This window comes from Haliotis cracherodii, unplaced genomic scaffold (genome assembly GCF_022045235.1).
Source record: "Haliotis cracherodii isolate W230 unplaced genomic scaffold, xgHalCrac1.p SCAF_3, whole genome shotgun sequence".
NCBI lineage: Eukaryota > Metazoa > Mollusca > Gastropoda > Lepetellida > Haliotidae > Haliotis > Haliotis cracherodii.
This window is the reverse complement of record NW_027266286.1, coordinates 42,784,999-42,801,411: the sequence shown is the minus strand read 5'-3', so window position 1 is coordinate 42,801,411 and position 16,413 is coordinate 42,784,999. Positions and strand designations below refer to the sequence as shown.

At 38.2% G+C, this 16,413-nt stretch overlaps 1 protein-coding gene across 1 annotated transcript; it reads right to left on the bottom strand.

The window, feature by feature from the left end:
• Positions 1-779: 779 nt before the first annotated feature.
• Positions 780-10,399, bottom strand: LOC139475433 (monocarboxylate transporter 13-like). The gene is made up of 6 exons (XM_071258646.1): positions 10,108-10,399; positions 5,366-5,509; positions 3,534-3,803; positions 2,474-2,869; positions 1,247-1,372; positions 780-970 (listed from the first exon to the last, which is right to left on the bottom strand). The coding sequence occupies exons 1-6, from the start codon at positions 10,397-10,399 to the stop codon at positions 780-782; spliced, it is 1,419 nt and encodes a 472-aa protein (XP_071114747.1).
• Positions 10,400-16,413: the final 6,014 nt, after the last annotated feature.

The window sequence follows — 16,413 nt, the reverse complement described above, 5'->3', positions numbered from 1 at the left end:
TCCATCTGGTGTGTAACACATCAGTTCAGGGATCACTCCAAGCTTCTTCCATCTGGTGTGTAACACATTAGTTCAGGGAGCACTCCAAGTTTCTTCCATCTCGTGTGTAACACATTAGTTCAGGGATCACTCCAAGCTTCTTCCAACTGGTGTGTAACACATCAGTTCAGGGATCACTCCAAGCTTCTTCCATGTGGTATGTAACACATCAGCTCAGGGATCACTCCAAGCTTCTTCTATCTGGTGTGTAACACATCAGTTCAGGGATCACTCCAAGCTTCTTCTATCTGGTGTGTAACACATTAGTTCAGGGATCACTCCAAGCTTCTTCCATCTGGTGTGTAACACATCAGTTCAGGGATCACTCCAAGCGTCTTCCATCTGGTGTGTAACACATTAGTTCAGGGATCACTCCAAGTTTCTTCCATCTGGTGTGTAACACATTAGTTCAGGGAGCACTCCACGCTTTTTCAATCTGGTATGATACACATCAGTTAAGGGACCACAACCAGTTTACTCGTTTTACCCAGTTTAAATCATATCAATGGCCTTCTTTCGGACAGGTGTAACTATCAATGGTCTTCCTTCGGCCAGGTGTAACACATTTATTAAGGGTTCACTCTCGTATTTAGCTTCCTTCCTCCTTACAGGATTCAACCTGATATTCAACATTTTCCTTCTGGGATATAGAACAAACACTACACATGTTCACCCTAGCATAAATCCTACTCGTACACTCGTAGAAAATCACTTCAAATATATGTTACACATCAGGGTTCTTAGTCATCACACTTCACAGGGTCCACAACATTGACCACTGTAAACTGGACTTCAACTCCATCTGGTCCTCTCTGTTTGCATACATTTCGAAGTTTCATTTGCGACAAAACCATAATACCACCGCATATAAACAAGGCCCCGGCTGTGTAGAAGGACGCTGCGTATGTCCCCGTGACGTCGTACAACCAGCCTAGAGAAAACACACACACACACCAGTTAAAGTTCATCCATGAAATCATTCCAATACACTTTCCACTCGAATAGCAAACTACATGTAGAAATATTTCAACAGTCTGAAAGGAAACTACATAGTTAACTAATCAGCGTTTCTCGTTTCAACTCCTAGAATAGTTAAAGCCAACACAATTGCAAATTCCTCGAAGCGTAAATCTTGGGCCACAATTTATTCTTGTGCTCAAAGTTCTGTTTTTAAAAAGCATATTCACGATACATTTAGCACACCTACCTGCTAGCGGGGAACTAATGAAGCCAGAAAATCCTTGTGCAAACATCATCAGACCCAGGGCTTTGCCCAGGTTTTCAACACCAACCACATCTACCAGAGCAACTGTCTTCAACCCTGTCCACATGCCTGTTATGGAACAAGATGTTGAATGCTATGTTACTATTTCATGGAAAGAGAACAACGTTAAACTAGATAAAACACACAAGCCAAAAAAAGCCTGAAAGCACGTTCCATGCCATCAGCGCACGATGACATATCAAATCATGGGGTCATGGTCGCCTCTAATACCATGCATATATTACTCGGTTTCAACACAGTCTAATTTACAAAGTTATCATTTTCTTAAATTTCTTGGGATTTTATAATGACGTCCATTCTCAATTTCCAAAGTATGACAACTCCGTCTGAATCTCGTGAGGCTTGGTTTCATATTTTGCGAATTTAAGAATGACAAATAAGGTCTCACATTTAACATAAGTTTTAAAACAAGTATAATATTACATACTTGAACTTGCAAGAAGTTCGCTCTCCGGATCTGCTTAAAATTGTCTTTCAAACGTTGTTGAAACATATTTAGAAAAAACTTTCGGTTTCCATACATTTGGAACCTCCATACATCTCCGAACCCAAGCTTGGAAAGGCAATTCCTTAATTTAGTTACCCAATTGACACGACCATATTCATCAAACATATTGTAGCACTTTCTTGGTAAACGGAAGTCTAGCACCTTCAGAATGATCAGCCAATAGTTCACACATCTGGTCAAAGCATATACACGAATGTGGTATCCGCCACACTCGCCCAATACAGCATTGTTTGATGCGGATAGTTTTAAACCAAAAAACCGTTTGCAAGCATATAACTGCACAGTTTCCAATTTTTCAACATTTTCAAACTCCCAGACACCATACGGAAGCACAGGCATGATCTACGCATCGAAAATTTGGAAGTAGAAATCTGGTGAAATAGTTTTTAGAGAATGTATACCTCTCAGGATAGTTATCCATACCCTTTTCGCCCGCAGGGCAATCTTATCAAGAGTTTTGGACCAGTTAAGCCTATTATTAAAATACAAACCCAAGTAAGTATAACCGCGTTCAACTTTAACCCTTTTCCCTTTGGTACTTCATAAAGTCCATAAAGTTTATATTGCAAGATATTGAAACATACTAATGAAACGGAATGTGAGTTAAGGAAAATGATATTCCAAGACGTTTTACAACTTACCTGATAAAGGACCAAATATCGCAGCGAATCCCATTAGCAATGGAAATGATGTCAAGAAAGGACACACAATCACACAGAACCCACACAGTATATTAGACCACGCCCATAAAACCTTGATATTGACACAACTGAAATCCCCAATCCAACCGAAGAACAGTCGTCCTGCTACACTGGAAAAGCCAATCATAGGCAACAACCACACCACCTGGTGTTCAGGAACTTGTAAGTCACGTGCTCGCCTTGGAAGATGTGCGAAAGGAACGAAAATGCCAATTGTAGCTAGGGCATTGCCAAATATGAACAGACAGTACTGGATATTGTGGAGCAGGTGTGTGTATCCCTGGATTGGACTGATCTTGCAGCATACTTTGTCTTTAATTTGCAGATCAGAAGCACCTGAAAGACAGGGTTATTGTTATTTCGATATCGTTAAAATGGTATCGTGGTGTTCTAACTGTCTTCAACATGGGCTACATGTATAAGTTTTTAGTGAGCACGATAATATCAAAATGAATTTTATTTACCACAAGTTAACACAGGTTAAACTCGTTTGTTTGCTGTTTAACGCCACACTATAATAGCAATATTCCCGTTATATGACTGCGGTCTGTCTCATTCGAGTCGGGACAAGATAACCCAGTGATTGACATCATGAGCATCGATCAATGCAATTGTGATACGATGACATGGATCAGCGAGCCTGACCACCCGATCCGGTTAGTCGCCTTTTACGACAAGCATGGGTTCCTTAAGATCTATTCTGATCCGGATCTTCACGGGGCAATTCAGACAAAGAGTCATATTCTCTACACTTAGATTAGTCCTACAAGGTTTCACCATTTGTTGCTGTTGGCGAAAAACTTACATGAAAATTTTAGAAACATATTACAAACATGTGTACAGATATATATATAGTTCATGGTCAATAGTTGAATACATGATCAGTGCACGTAAAGGTCAATACTTCTCTCTGTCACGTAAGAAAGTGGGCTGGGAAACACATGGATTTATTATTATTAACTCAATAAACCCGTGTAATATGATCCTTACCCCTTCTTACCGTCTAATAGAGGGGGTGTTTTCCTATGTCCTTGTTTTTTTGGACGATACAAAGCTCCACAAACCGCCGCATTCAACACAACCGCTCCAGATATCAGAAACATGCCCCGAAAGCCGTAGGCTGCGTTGAGTGTTTGGAACATTGCTGCAAAGGCCATCGTTCCAACGCCACCTCCCGAGGAACATATTCCATTAGCCAGAGCCCGACGTTTCTTCATGTATTGGTTTACTATCACCTTGGACGGTAGGTACATCAGACCAAGGCCAATTCCTGAACGAGATGTAAATTCATGCAACCAGAAAAAAAACCGAATCATCAATATACGCTAACGGAAAAAAGGTAACTGTGCTTCATATAAAGTGATGTAAATGTTATGTTGTTTAATAACAAACACAATACTTGGTCATTCGTCTGAACAACAAATTCATTGACAAAACCCATACCTGGTTACACGAGACACGAGAAACACGCCCTAAAAGAGGGGTGGTGTAACAACTCAATGAACAATGTCAATATCGGGTGTGACCACCATTGATACAGACAGGCAGCGGTGGCGCATTGCGTGAGTAATTCAGTATGGATTTGCACCGCTTTTAGCAATATATATAAAGCAATATTCAAGCAATATCATGGCGGGAGACACCGGAGAATGGGCTGCACACATTGTACCCGTGTGGGTAATCAGAACATCAGGCTACCCCATCGCTCCCGGTAGCGCTTTGAAGACACCAGATGATTGAAACTGATAACACCCTATGTGATGTTGTTCCAAATGTTAAAAAAAGATGGGCCCAACTGAGCTAGTGTTCCATCCCTTCACTTAACGGAGAGGTCTGGGGAAAGAAATGGTCATAGGAACACAGCAATGTTAATTTCCCTCAAGATGTCTGTTACAACACGTGCAGCGTGTTAGAACGGGCTTTGTCCTTCTTCAGCGCGACGTTACGTCCCTGCATCTGCACCAGGGGTAGAACATGATCTCGAAGGCTGTCGTCCCGGTAGTTGATACCATTCAAACGGCCATTAACAATAATGATTTATGTTCTCCCATGAGTTGTGATGCCGACCAATACCATTATACTTTCACCCTGAACTAAAGCGTCGCTAAAACGTTTTCCTGAAAGCCTGTAGACCATCAGGTGTCCAGATGAAATCTCTACCCATCCGAGAACTGGTTACTGTCGCAGTCTTGTCTTATGAGCATGAGATACTGTCTACACTAAGCTCGCCTTGCCTGTCGGTGAAGTGAAAGCAAAACTGGGCCTATCTCTGGACGTCGCGGCCGGATGTTGTGACTTCTCAACCGGTTGCGTACGGTTCTGCCACTAGTTGGTCTCAACCCAGTTGTTAATGGGGCGGTTTGGTATCGATTCCGAAGATGCCCCAACCGAACAGGATTGCCTTATTGATGTGTCTGTATCAGAAAACGTCTCCAAAAAGATAACATTGTGTTTTTATGAACATTAAAATGTCTGGCAACGTCGTCTGCGCCATTTCTGCTTGCAGCATACCCACAGCGCGTAGACGTGGCATTGCGTAAACATCAACTACGGTTAAACAAGTTTGTCTTTTTATGAACAATTGGTAGCTGTGTGCGCCAAAAAACACGTAAACATCCAAATTGTGCGCCTTAGAACCACGTGCTTAATTGTGAATCCCGACCTAAAACTCGTGGTGATGCATAATTTATTTTAAAAAGAATTTAAGTTTGATTCAACTTTATATGAAGCACGTCACGTTTTACGTCAGTATACAGGTATACTCTCAATGTTTGTCATTGCAATAATTGTGTGACATGTTTTAATAATAATTTCATTTTCGTTGCAACTCACCTACTAAAACTCCGTAACTGATATAAAGGATGTCAATATTGGGTGCAAACGAGCTGATTACAAATCCGGATGAAGCGATGACAGATCCGCTTATCGTCACAGTGCGGCAGCCATATTTGTCCGTTAGGATCCCTGTAACTGGGGCTGAGCGAAAGAAAGTAATTATAAGCAACATATATGTCAAACGCGTGTTAGTAATGAACTGACTGCTCAATAACAGGCGAAAGCACTCACCAAATAAATTGAAACATTAGTTAGTTACTCAGTTACATCAATTACTCAAGCCTTGAAATTCTGTGGTCATTCCATGGTTCGTTGTTACCAAGCGGGTAGTAACAGGCGAATGACATGGATAAGGGTGGGGCGGTGTTCCTATCATCAACCACTGGATTGTAAATAGACCATATATATATTCTATTATCAAACTGGGAATTCTCCCGGTTACATCTGGCTTGTGTCTCATGTGCGACAGTGACTGTGATAATATTGTTCATCTCCAACTTGTAAACTATGATGCGCTTAAAGCACTTATATTTTCTGTAATATTGTTTATCTCCAACTTGTAAACTGTGATGGGCTTAAAGCACTTATATTTTCTGTAATATTGTTTATCTCCAACTTGTGAACTGTGATGGGCTTAAAGCACTTATTTTTTCTGTAATATTGTTTATCTCCAACTTGTGAACTGTGATGGGCTTAAAGCACTTATATTTTCTGTAATATTGTTTATCTCCAACTTGTGAACTATGATGGGTTTAAAGCACTTATATTTTCTGTAATATTGTTTATCTCCAACTTGTGAACTGTGATGGGCTTAAAGCACTTATATTTTCTGTTATATTGTTTATCTCCAAATTGTGAACTGTGATGGGCTTAAAGCACTTATATTTTCTGTTATATTGTTTATCTCAAACTTGTGAACTGTGATGGGCTTAATGCACTTATATCTTCTGTATGAGGACCTGTTTGGCCACTTGCCATTCAACCAGTACCAAAGATTAGACGACTGTATTGACAAAGCAATACAGATTGTGACATTGGCGGTATTACACCTCTTGCGGACAATATGTCGCTTGATACGTGGGCACATAGAGGGTATTTCATGTTTTGAGTGAAATATCATGTTTCTCTCATCGCGTCTCGATTGACGAGTTAAAAAGAAATGCGAAACATTTTCAAGAGAATACCAAAAGGCAAGAAGCAATATTAAATCCAAATATGACCATCTGTCATGGGTTTGCCTTGTCAATATGGAACTAACGTACAGAGGAAGTCAACATCATGGGTACGGGCCAGACACTTACGATAAATGGAGACAATTTGCTGGGGGGTAGCTCTTTATACCAATTTTTCCGTCAAGTGTTATGTTCACTGTAGAGAAATATCAAGTGTTATGTTCACTGTAGGGAAATATCAAGTGTTATGTTCACTGTAGGGAAATATCAAGTGTTATGTTCACTGTGGGGAAATATCAATTGTCATGTTTCACTGCTATGGCAATATTACTTTTCTCAACTTAAGTATATAATAAAACTGTTTAACATCGTTGCAAAGAAAATTAGCTCATGCAGCAGCAATCTATCCTGTATCTATAACACCGGTCATAAGTACCATAAGTTTTTCATGTGTACACTGGATGTTATTCTTTCTTTGTACTCTCCGACGCTAATGGAGGAAATTCAGACTATTGATCCATGCATCCATTCCTTCGTGAGATACAGAAAGTCAACCATAACTATCAACACGTCACACGACTTTCCACCTTGAACATTTTTCAATATCATCAGTATAGCTGCACTAGAGATAATTTCATAACTTTCAAACTCAAACTAAGCTACGAACGCATACATTTCATCCCGCAAGATGTCAAGTACTAACCCTCACAAAGGTACATGCATGGAAAACATGTATGTTAACAAGGCGACTATGCTTGTGGTAAGAGGCGATTAACAGGGTCAGGTTGTCAGGGTCGTTGACTTGATTGATGAGTTATTCGCCTTTTAAAGCATTCTGAACAATTACGATTGAGGACATGATCTTAGTAAGCCTGGAGTTTCTTTTATCAAGAGCATGGATCAGAACATTTTACTTGAATAGCCCAGTAACAACAGAAAAAATAGTCCATTGCTAAAAACATATAGAAAGTAACATCTCGAAATGATGACATCATAAAACGAAAATACTGTGCATTCCTTAAAAAAACGGATGTGTGTATAAACGTTAAATATCAAATATTTAATCGTGGCATTTTCCCCGAATCCTGGCTTGTCAATGCCATAGAACCTATATACGATAAGGCGACCCACCAAACCAGAAAACGATCGTCCTATTACTTTACTTAGCTGTTTGGGAAAATATTTCCCTCTGTAATCAATAACAGACTTTCTAATTTCATCGAAACAAATCAGCTTCTTGGTGAAACACAACAGGATTCAGAAAAAAATACTCAAACACAAACAATATATGTTTTCGATGGTATTTATAATATGTATAGAAATATCAAATCACGTGTCCTTAGTAAAGGTAACTACTCTCAGCTCTTCCGATGTTCAATTGGGGTACGACAAGATGAAAACCTGTCACCTTTACTATTCTCACTTTTTGTAAGTGAACAGTACCTTAAAGATCATAATTGTAATGATATGTGAATTAATTCGCACCCAAATGGTATATGTGACACTGTGCTTTGAAATGTTAATTTATTGTTCTGTTGTATGCAGACGATACTGTTATGTTATGAGCCATTAGTACGAAAGTAATGCAAAACACGCTGGATGAGACAAAAGTTGTTTTTGGAGGCTCCAAAAAAGTTTGTAAATGTGTCTTCTCTGTAAATGATTCAGTTGTTGCAAATACTAACGAATATAAGATTCTAGGAATAATACTATCCAAATTTGTCACAAGCGAGAAACAACTTGCTGATCAAGCTACAAAAGAAATGTGATTTTGTACTGAAACAAAGTCGTTTACTTAATTTATCATTTCAATGCCAAATTAGATTATGATTTTTTGAATGTATGGTTAAAGCAATATTATTTTACGGATCGGAAATATAGAGCATTGGCAATACTCAAAAATGTTATTAAAAGTTAAAAATTCAAAAGAAAGTTGTCACATATAGCGTATAAATTATAACTAAATTATGTGAATTCTGGTATCTGTAAACATAAATGTGTTACTAATGTAAACTCAAAACTAGAAAATCTGGGATTTGGTGATGTTTGGCTGTCACAATGCGGATTCGACATAAATAACCAGAGATCCTGTATATCCCAACTGACCAATATGTTCAGGTTTGGAACAATAAAATTACAAACTCGTCAAAAAAACCCTCTTATATCAATATGAAAGAGAGTATATCATTTGAGCAATACCTTAATATTTTTTATGCATACTATAAAATGCCACTATTATGCTTTAGATTATCAGATCATCGGCTCCCAGTAGAAACTGGCAGATAGATAAATGTACCATTGTATGAAAGTAGCTGTCCAATTTGTAATAAAAGGGATATTGGAGATGAATTCCACTACATATTTGTCTGAACTTTTTTCAGTAACGAACGCATTAGATATCTGCCAGCATCAAAATGCCAAAACGTTAGTACAGTTTAAAATACAAGTACATTTTGAAATTGTATTTTAAAACAATTTAAGTCCTCCCTGAATTTTCAATATTTCTGTATTTCTGTAACTATTGTACCCAATGTCTACCCCGTCCGCAATCTTGTATTTTTCATATTATTTACATGTATTGTATCACTCGTATGCCATGGTTCACAGTCAGAGTGAAAATAAAGTTCTGTCCTGTTCTGGTGCATGTCATCGTATCCCAATTGCGTTGATCGATGCTCATGATATCAATCAGTGGATCGTCTAGTCCAGACTCGATTATTTTACATGACCGCCGCCACACAGCTGACATATTGCTACGTTTGGCGTTAAACAACAAACAAACAAGACAATATATTAACAGCCAGGAAGGCCAGTTATAATTGTGCTACGTGTCAACCAACGACTTATTCGTATTCATTCACACGACACTGAACGGAAATGCACAGCTAAAAGTACAAGTTCCATCACTTCGATAATAGAACTTTGCAACAGGTTTACAACATACAATGTATCACATCTTCTGTGAATTGGGAGGCATTTCCGCGAATCAAATATTCTACAATGAACTTGGGAAATATGCGATCCTGATTTGCCAATCTGGGGTTTCAAATCACGAGAATCACCCTTGATTGAAAGAGCTGATTTGACGACCTGTTAGGTAATATTTATACAAAAATATTTCCGTTTCAATGATTGTCGGCACTAGGCATTTTGATAATACCATGATGTTATGTGTACAAACACGGTCACTACAATCTCCAAAGTATGTGTGGCAAAACATTTCGGGCAGGAAACATGCTAGAAACCTACTGGGGGAGGGGGGGGGGGGGAGTATTGAAGCCCGTCAGGACAATGAAAAGTTCCTTGATTCCGACTGTTACGTCACAAAAGACCTCATAATAGGGACGTGCTGTGTAGAACTAAACCTTGCAAGGCTAGCTTCAGTAAAATATTTACTGTAGGGTGCCCGTTTCATGTTGGTTTACGGCCTAGCTGTCAGTGCCTTTTTATGTAAGTAATGTGTAAATGTCTCAGCATATATAGAACCAAATAGTTTGTTTAATGGCTACGTATCAAGACAATAATTCCTATGTTGAGAAAAGTCCAATCACATGCTATAATACTCACATACAATACCGAGGATACCCGTCGGGATTGAGCCAATCCAAGCTGTGTCTCCGCGTTTTGTGTCGAAGTAGTCCAGAAGAACGACGTATATCACACCAAATGATAGATTTATACCAAAGAACATGACGTGGTTAAAGAAGGACGCGAAAACGATAATCCACCCCAGTCCCGAATCAGCGTCTTCAGAGATGTGTGCCTCCTTTGACAGTAAATCTTGTACATGAGATTCTTTGTCATCTTCTGGTGTGTCTTGTGTCTTTTTAATATTTTCAACAACCCCATTGTCTGACATTACTGAAAACAGAATGAAACGACCAATTGTAAATACAACGACACGACAATGATTTTAATAATATTCTACATGAATATGTTACATGTATGTACTTATAACACTATGTATAGACGCAAAACAGGATGGGAACAAAACTAACCTCCCACACCAGATGAATAAAACAAGTGTTTAAACAGTAAGAAAACGTACAACTTAATGAAGAACAACTTCTGGTCCACTGCATATAGCGAAATCTCAATGTAGATTCTTACACCGTTATCAAGCTAGAGTGACAACAGTCAAGTGGTGAGGGGATTATATATACGATGGTATGCTGCGATAAGCAGGAGCTTAACATTGACAACAACAGGTAATAGATAACAAGTGGCATACATTTAATACATATAGACCAAGTGTACACTCAGTAAGAATAACAAATGGCACACAGGTAATGAAGCACACGGGTAAGAAAGCCAGATGTACTATAAGGATAAGGATTAAAAGGATTAAACGATGGTGACAAGCTGATTGGATCCTAATTGAAATAGTCTATTGCTTGATAAGATCTTCAAAGGTAAACGTGATGTAATCCCTTTGATTTCTTTTGATCAAAGGTGTGCGACAGTGGATTTCTTTAGTTTCTGCGAGTTTTCGTTTGGTGAAGTCCTGATGTTTGGTTGAGGATTTGGTCTTAGTCAAACTGATTGTGATGGCTACGGAATTTGCTGAATGCTGAATTGTTGTGTGTTTTGTTTAAAAAGTGTATTCGGCGGAAGTTAGTGCCTGATTGGAAACACTCTCTTCGTTCGACGTGTTGCCGTCCACCCTCTGCTGAGTGTCATGTCAAGATGCAGACTTTTCCAAAGAACAGCGCCTTTACGGACAATGTGACGGGTCAGTGAAGAATGGCGGCAGACGGCTAGCTCACGTGAAATCAATTTAACCCTAAATGACTCCGAACTACCAACCACGTCGAACTGCGAAGACTGGTATTTGTAGGTTTAATAAGAAGGACCCAAGCCACCAATTAAAACCTGTTCACATTTATCCTAAAAAATGAACAAACGCCCCTGGTCATGCAGCAGAATGTTGGAGGTCGCCTTTCCATTAGAAGTAAAACAATTGGGAGCTCTATAACGCCTTGCAGACCACCCAAAGCCAATTCCCGAGTGGCTAGACAACCATCCAGTACTATAATGACACTGTGTCAAATAATGTTGGCATGTAAATGTAAACGTCCCCATTTAAAACAATCTAAAATAATGTTAGTGGTTTTGATTTTATTAAGTGATACGGTTAAATACACAATAGCGTTCCATATATTTATAACACATGGTATGTTTCCAAAAAGGGGCCACGTGACCAGCCCCTAATGCATTATGATTGGAAATTACGTTTGAACCTGGTTTGGACCTGCAGAGAATATACTATTTCAAAAAAAAAAAAAAATTTTTTGTGAGTGCTATTATGTAAACTGTGCATCTTAATTGGTGAATATTGAATATTGAACGCAAGAAAATGTAAATATATAAATAATACATGAAAAAGAAAATGTCCTGATTTAATTCTCATTTGAAATATGACTTCAGGTCCATCGCTAATATATCTATTAAAGCGCAAACCACTTCATTCATTCAAAATAACTAATTGTTTCAATATGTTTTCAAAGTGCGCCGAACTGCTGTCTCCTTTGTCTGTTTATTGTACACGTTCGGCGTATCACCTCTTTTCGTGAGGCTCCCCGAGGCACGAACCTTCATCAACAGTGCTATCTACAAATGTCAATTAACATCTCCTTACGTCGTCGGATCTTTGTTTGTACATGTACGTTGGTCGATGACCTTGCACCACACCGTGTAAATCCTCTACCTACAATACCCGGGGGTGGGGTGGGGTGGTGGTGGTGGATGCGCCTTATGTATATGACTTATGATGTTACTCAGAAGCAAGGGTAATAAGTGAGTTTTCAGGGTTCGTAATAAGAAAGCTCCAGGTTTACAAAATCCAACAAACGACACGATGTTACGCCTGACTCCCGCGTACCGTCCAAACTATTCCAATAAGTCAAGGATGCATATTAGGACATTGTTTGCTACGCTACATTTCAGGGAGTTTACCGCACCAGCCGATATGAATAACCACGCGCACACACTGTTTTCAGAATTTGGACATTTTTCACAGTTTGGGGCAATACCGTTGGACATTTTACATTTCTTCACATGAAGACGTGTGACAATCTTCAACTTTATTCACAGACACGTACATGTATGTTACATCACGAATTCAATTTCAAAAGCGCGTGTACTGGTGTACTGTATACTATAAATGTCTGTGACCTATAATATATTTTGACCTACATATTAATATTTAGTGGGGACCTTGGGCCAATGTTAAATCAATGTAGGCGTTGATCAGAACAGAACAGAGCAGAGTTTCTTCTAAAAAACACACAATAGTGGTACAGAGAACATACATTACGAAGTATAATAAAATTGTACAACGAATGTAGCACAATACAAGCAATTTGGTGTTAAAATATAATATGCATTATATATACATACATTATACAATATATACATACATATTTGCATACATCATATTTGCATACATATCTGCGTAAATAATTATATGTTAAGGAACTATCTTGATATGTATTGGCATGTAGATCACTCATTGTGGCAGTGCGAGTCCATTCTTTATATATTTACATAACTTTGTAAGAAGAGGTTTGAAATCACAATTCTTTAAGTAGTTGTATTTATTGCCAGTAGGATACTTACAAAAATAGTCTGGTAATAGGGTTGTTCTAAGGTTGAATAATTCATTGTACAGCTTAATAAAAAAATGAAATTCGTCGCAAACAGTGGCATTACTTAAAGTACAATATCTGTGTATACGTGGTATTCCGTGCCATCTTCCTATTTACTATCGTCAATTTGTGATTTGTTGTTCTAAAACGCGTTAGCCAAATGCGTAGATTTTGTGGGATAATTAAAAGATTTGGTTCTAAAGTGGGTTTGCTTTTGAATAGTTGATAATTATCTGCCTTAGAGGAATTTTGAATATAAGCTTGCCAAGATTGTTTATACTGATCTGTTAACACTATTTTCACTTGTTGTTTGACCCACTGGACATCTGGTACAGCTTGTGATATCCACAAGTAATGCAGTCCAGTTTCTTGCAGGATTTGTTTTATCATATTCAATAGAGGAAATTGTACCTTTTCAGAGGTAGATGACAGGGATAACATTATTGAGTACATGATTTGTGGTAGCGTTTTTTGGAAAGTAGGATCTTACACCAGAACGAAATGATTCTTTCTTTGATGTTAATTATTATAGGGTATCTGCCGATCTCACCATATACCATGTAATCAGGGGTTGACTGCGCAATATTTAATATATATTTACAGTATTTCAGATGAACCTTTTCCAATATATTAAGCTTTTCAAATCCCCAGATTTCGCATCCATATACTACAATAGGGAGAACTTATTTATCAAACAATTTTAGTTGACAGTCTAATGGGACATCTAGTTGACTTATAAATTTGAAAACAGAGAACATTGCCCTACTGGCCTGATCACTAAGTTAGTGAGTGAGTGAGTATGGTTTTACGCCGCTTTGAGCAATATTCCAGCAATATCACGGAGGAGGACACCAGAAATGGGCTTCACACATTGTACCCATGTCGGGAATAGAATCCGGGTCTTCGGCGTGACGAGCGAACGCTTTAACAACTAGGCTGCCCGACCGCACCGATCACTAAGTGACTTAATTATAAGTGCTGTACAAATCACCTTCCAGTAACATTACTTTCAATCATTTTAAACCAAAGACGTTCATTTCTCCAAACAGTATCAAAAGCTTTACTGAAATCAATAAATGCACAAAACATCCTTTTGCCGGATGCTTGGTAGATATCAATTAGCGATTTTAGTACATACATATGATCTAATGTGCAGTGGTTCTTTCTGAAGCCTGCTTGCGATTCACCAATTAAACCAATGGTGTCTGAAAAAACTTGTAGTCTATTGTTTATTACAGAGGTGAATAGCTTACAAGCTTTATTTCGCTGTTTTCTGCTTGGATCAGATGCAAAGCCGAACGTATTGCCCGCTGATAAAAGATTTCATTTAATAACTGTGTCAAATGATTAATACCTTCTTTCAGGTTGGCATGTGTTATCTCGTCAATGTTATTACATAATGTTTGAATAAAGTCGTTATTCAACTGAGAACAAAGTTCATTTCGCAACCTGGGATCACATTGCCCCGGGCGTTTGTTGTCCAAACCTTGGTTACGATAATGTACATGTAAACTTTTGGTTACATCACGCGTAAGCTTTGGCGCAAAACGTAAACAGATTTCTAAACGGCAATGTACATCTGAAAAGACAGGGTCGAAATCATTTACAGTGAAATTCATTATAAAAGGGAAAACATCAGCCGTAGCCAAGCAGTAGTCGACTACACTCGAATCTTTACAAGTAAATGACCCAATTCCTTTATCTAAACCGGCCCTTCCGTTAACAATAAACAAATTATTATTATTATAAATAAATGCATTACTGTGTGATACCACAAATATGTGTTTGAAAACAACCTCGTAACATACAGAATTGATTGTGTTAAAAAAATAACAGCTGTACTGTATCATTACATTACGATGGAGGAGAAATATATATAATAATATCTGATCTAACTTCTGAAACCTTGAACTAACGTTCATGTAACATGAAAAGTGTATCAATTCACCCCTCAAGGACATTCCGTTCACCTGTTGATGCTCTGGGTGACCACCATGACAACAAAACATGTTGAGTTGGTTAGTGTGACACAAGTGTCCTATACATGATGATAGACTAAGAGATGATCTACATCAGTTCATTGTAAGACATATGTCTGACTTCAGCGACCATGTCCATTGCAGAAAATGCATCAGGTCTTATCTATATATTCTAACCTAATACAACTCAATATATACCTTGTAATGATCTGAAGATGTGTACATATGCATATACAACGGCGTTTGAACAATGTTAATGTTTGCAACATACCTGTATGAATGTGTCAACGGCCCAGCTACCCCTCTGAACTGATGCGTTTAATGTCACAGAAATATCCCACCGCCCAACAATGGTGACCTCTCCTCGCGCAGCTTAAGTTTAGGAGGTTAAAAGTTCACGAACTGCTCCGCGAAGACTTTTTATTGTCATTATGTCATCTCGTCAATTGATTCAACACCATGGCTAAATATAAAACCCTAAACGAACCGCTTTATTAGACACGTATCGCTTTATCAGTTCAATACATGTATGCAGATTGTATATTTATAGCTGGTAGTTTATTTATGGCATTCAATCGCTACACAAAACATAATAGCATTTGTACCTGGTTTAAGTTTACACACACAATGCCACTTTATAGCTGTTGAGGGCTAGTCTAATCTTTTCGTGTTTGTTATTATCTTCAGATAATTAGGAAAACTAATGTTTAGGTGTAGCATGAAGGCAAAATGTGTGTGGTAGTACGTGTCCAACTTCTATTACTCTTTCTATTCCAAAACCCTAGAGAATGTTGTTTTATTTAACTCACAGACTAGAATCATCTGACAAGTCTAGATTCTCTCAGCTCTAAGCCACAATGAGTATTTTTTGTGCCCCATTGGGATTTTACTTTATATTTTGTACATTTAAAAAAGATTCTGAGACTTATAGTTAGTTTACTACTACTACTACTACTACTACTACTACTTCACGGCATTATATAACTGGAATACTGTTCAAAGATACGTGAACTCCAACTCACTCAGATATATCATGACTTGCTGTGGGAATCAATCACTCACTCAGTTATAAATCATCACTTACTGTGGGAGTCACCATAGTAGTGGTAGTAGTAGTAATCAAAGTAGTAACTAACATTTAGTCTCAGAAACAAAATCAACCTACACCAGCATAATAATGGTACAAATAGCAGAATAGCAGTTTCAGTTATGGCATACAAATGTGTTTGAACCCATGTCTTTGTACG

Coding starts and splice junctions, on each gene's coding strand:
- LOC139475433 (XM_071258646.1), bottom strand. CDS start 10,399: ATGTCAGACAATGGGGTTGTTGAAAATATTAAAAAGACACAAGACACA. Junction 1,373..2,473: donor GATATTTGGTCCTTTATCAG/GTAAGTTGTAAA, acceptor GTTCCATAACAG/GCATGTGGACAGGGTTGAAG. Junction 971..1,246: donor CATTAGTTCCCCGCTAGCAG/GTAGGTGTGCTA, acceptor TGTTTTCTCTAG/GCTGGTTGTACGACGTCACG.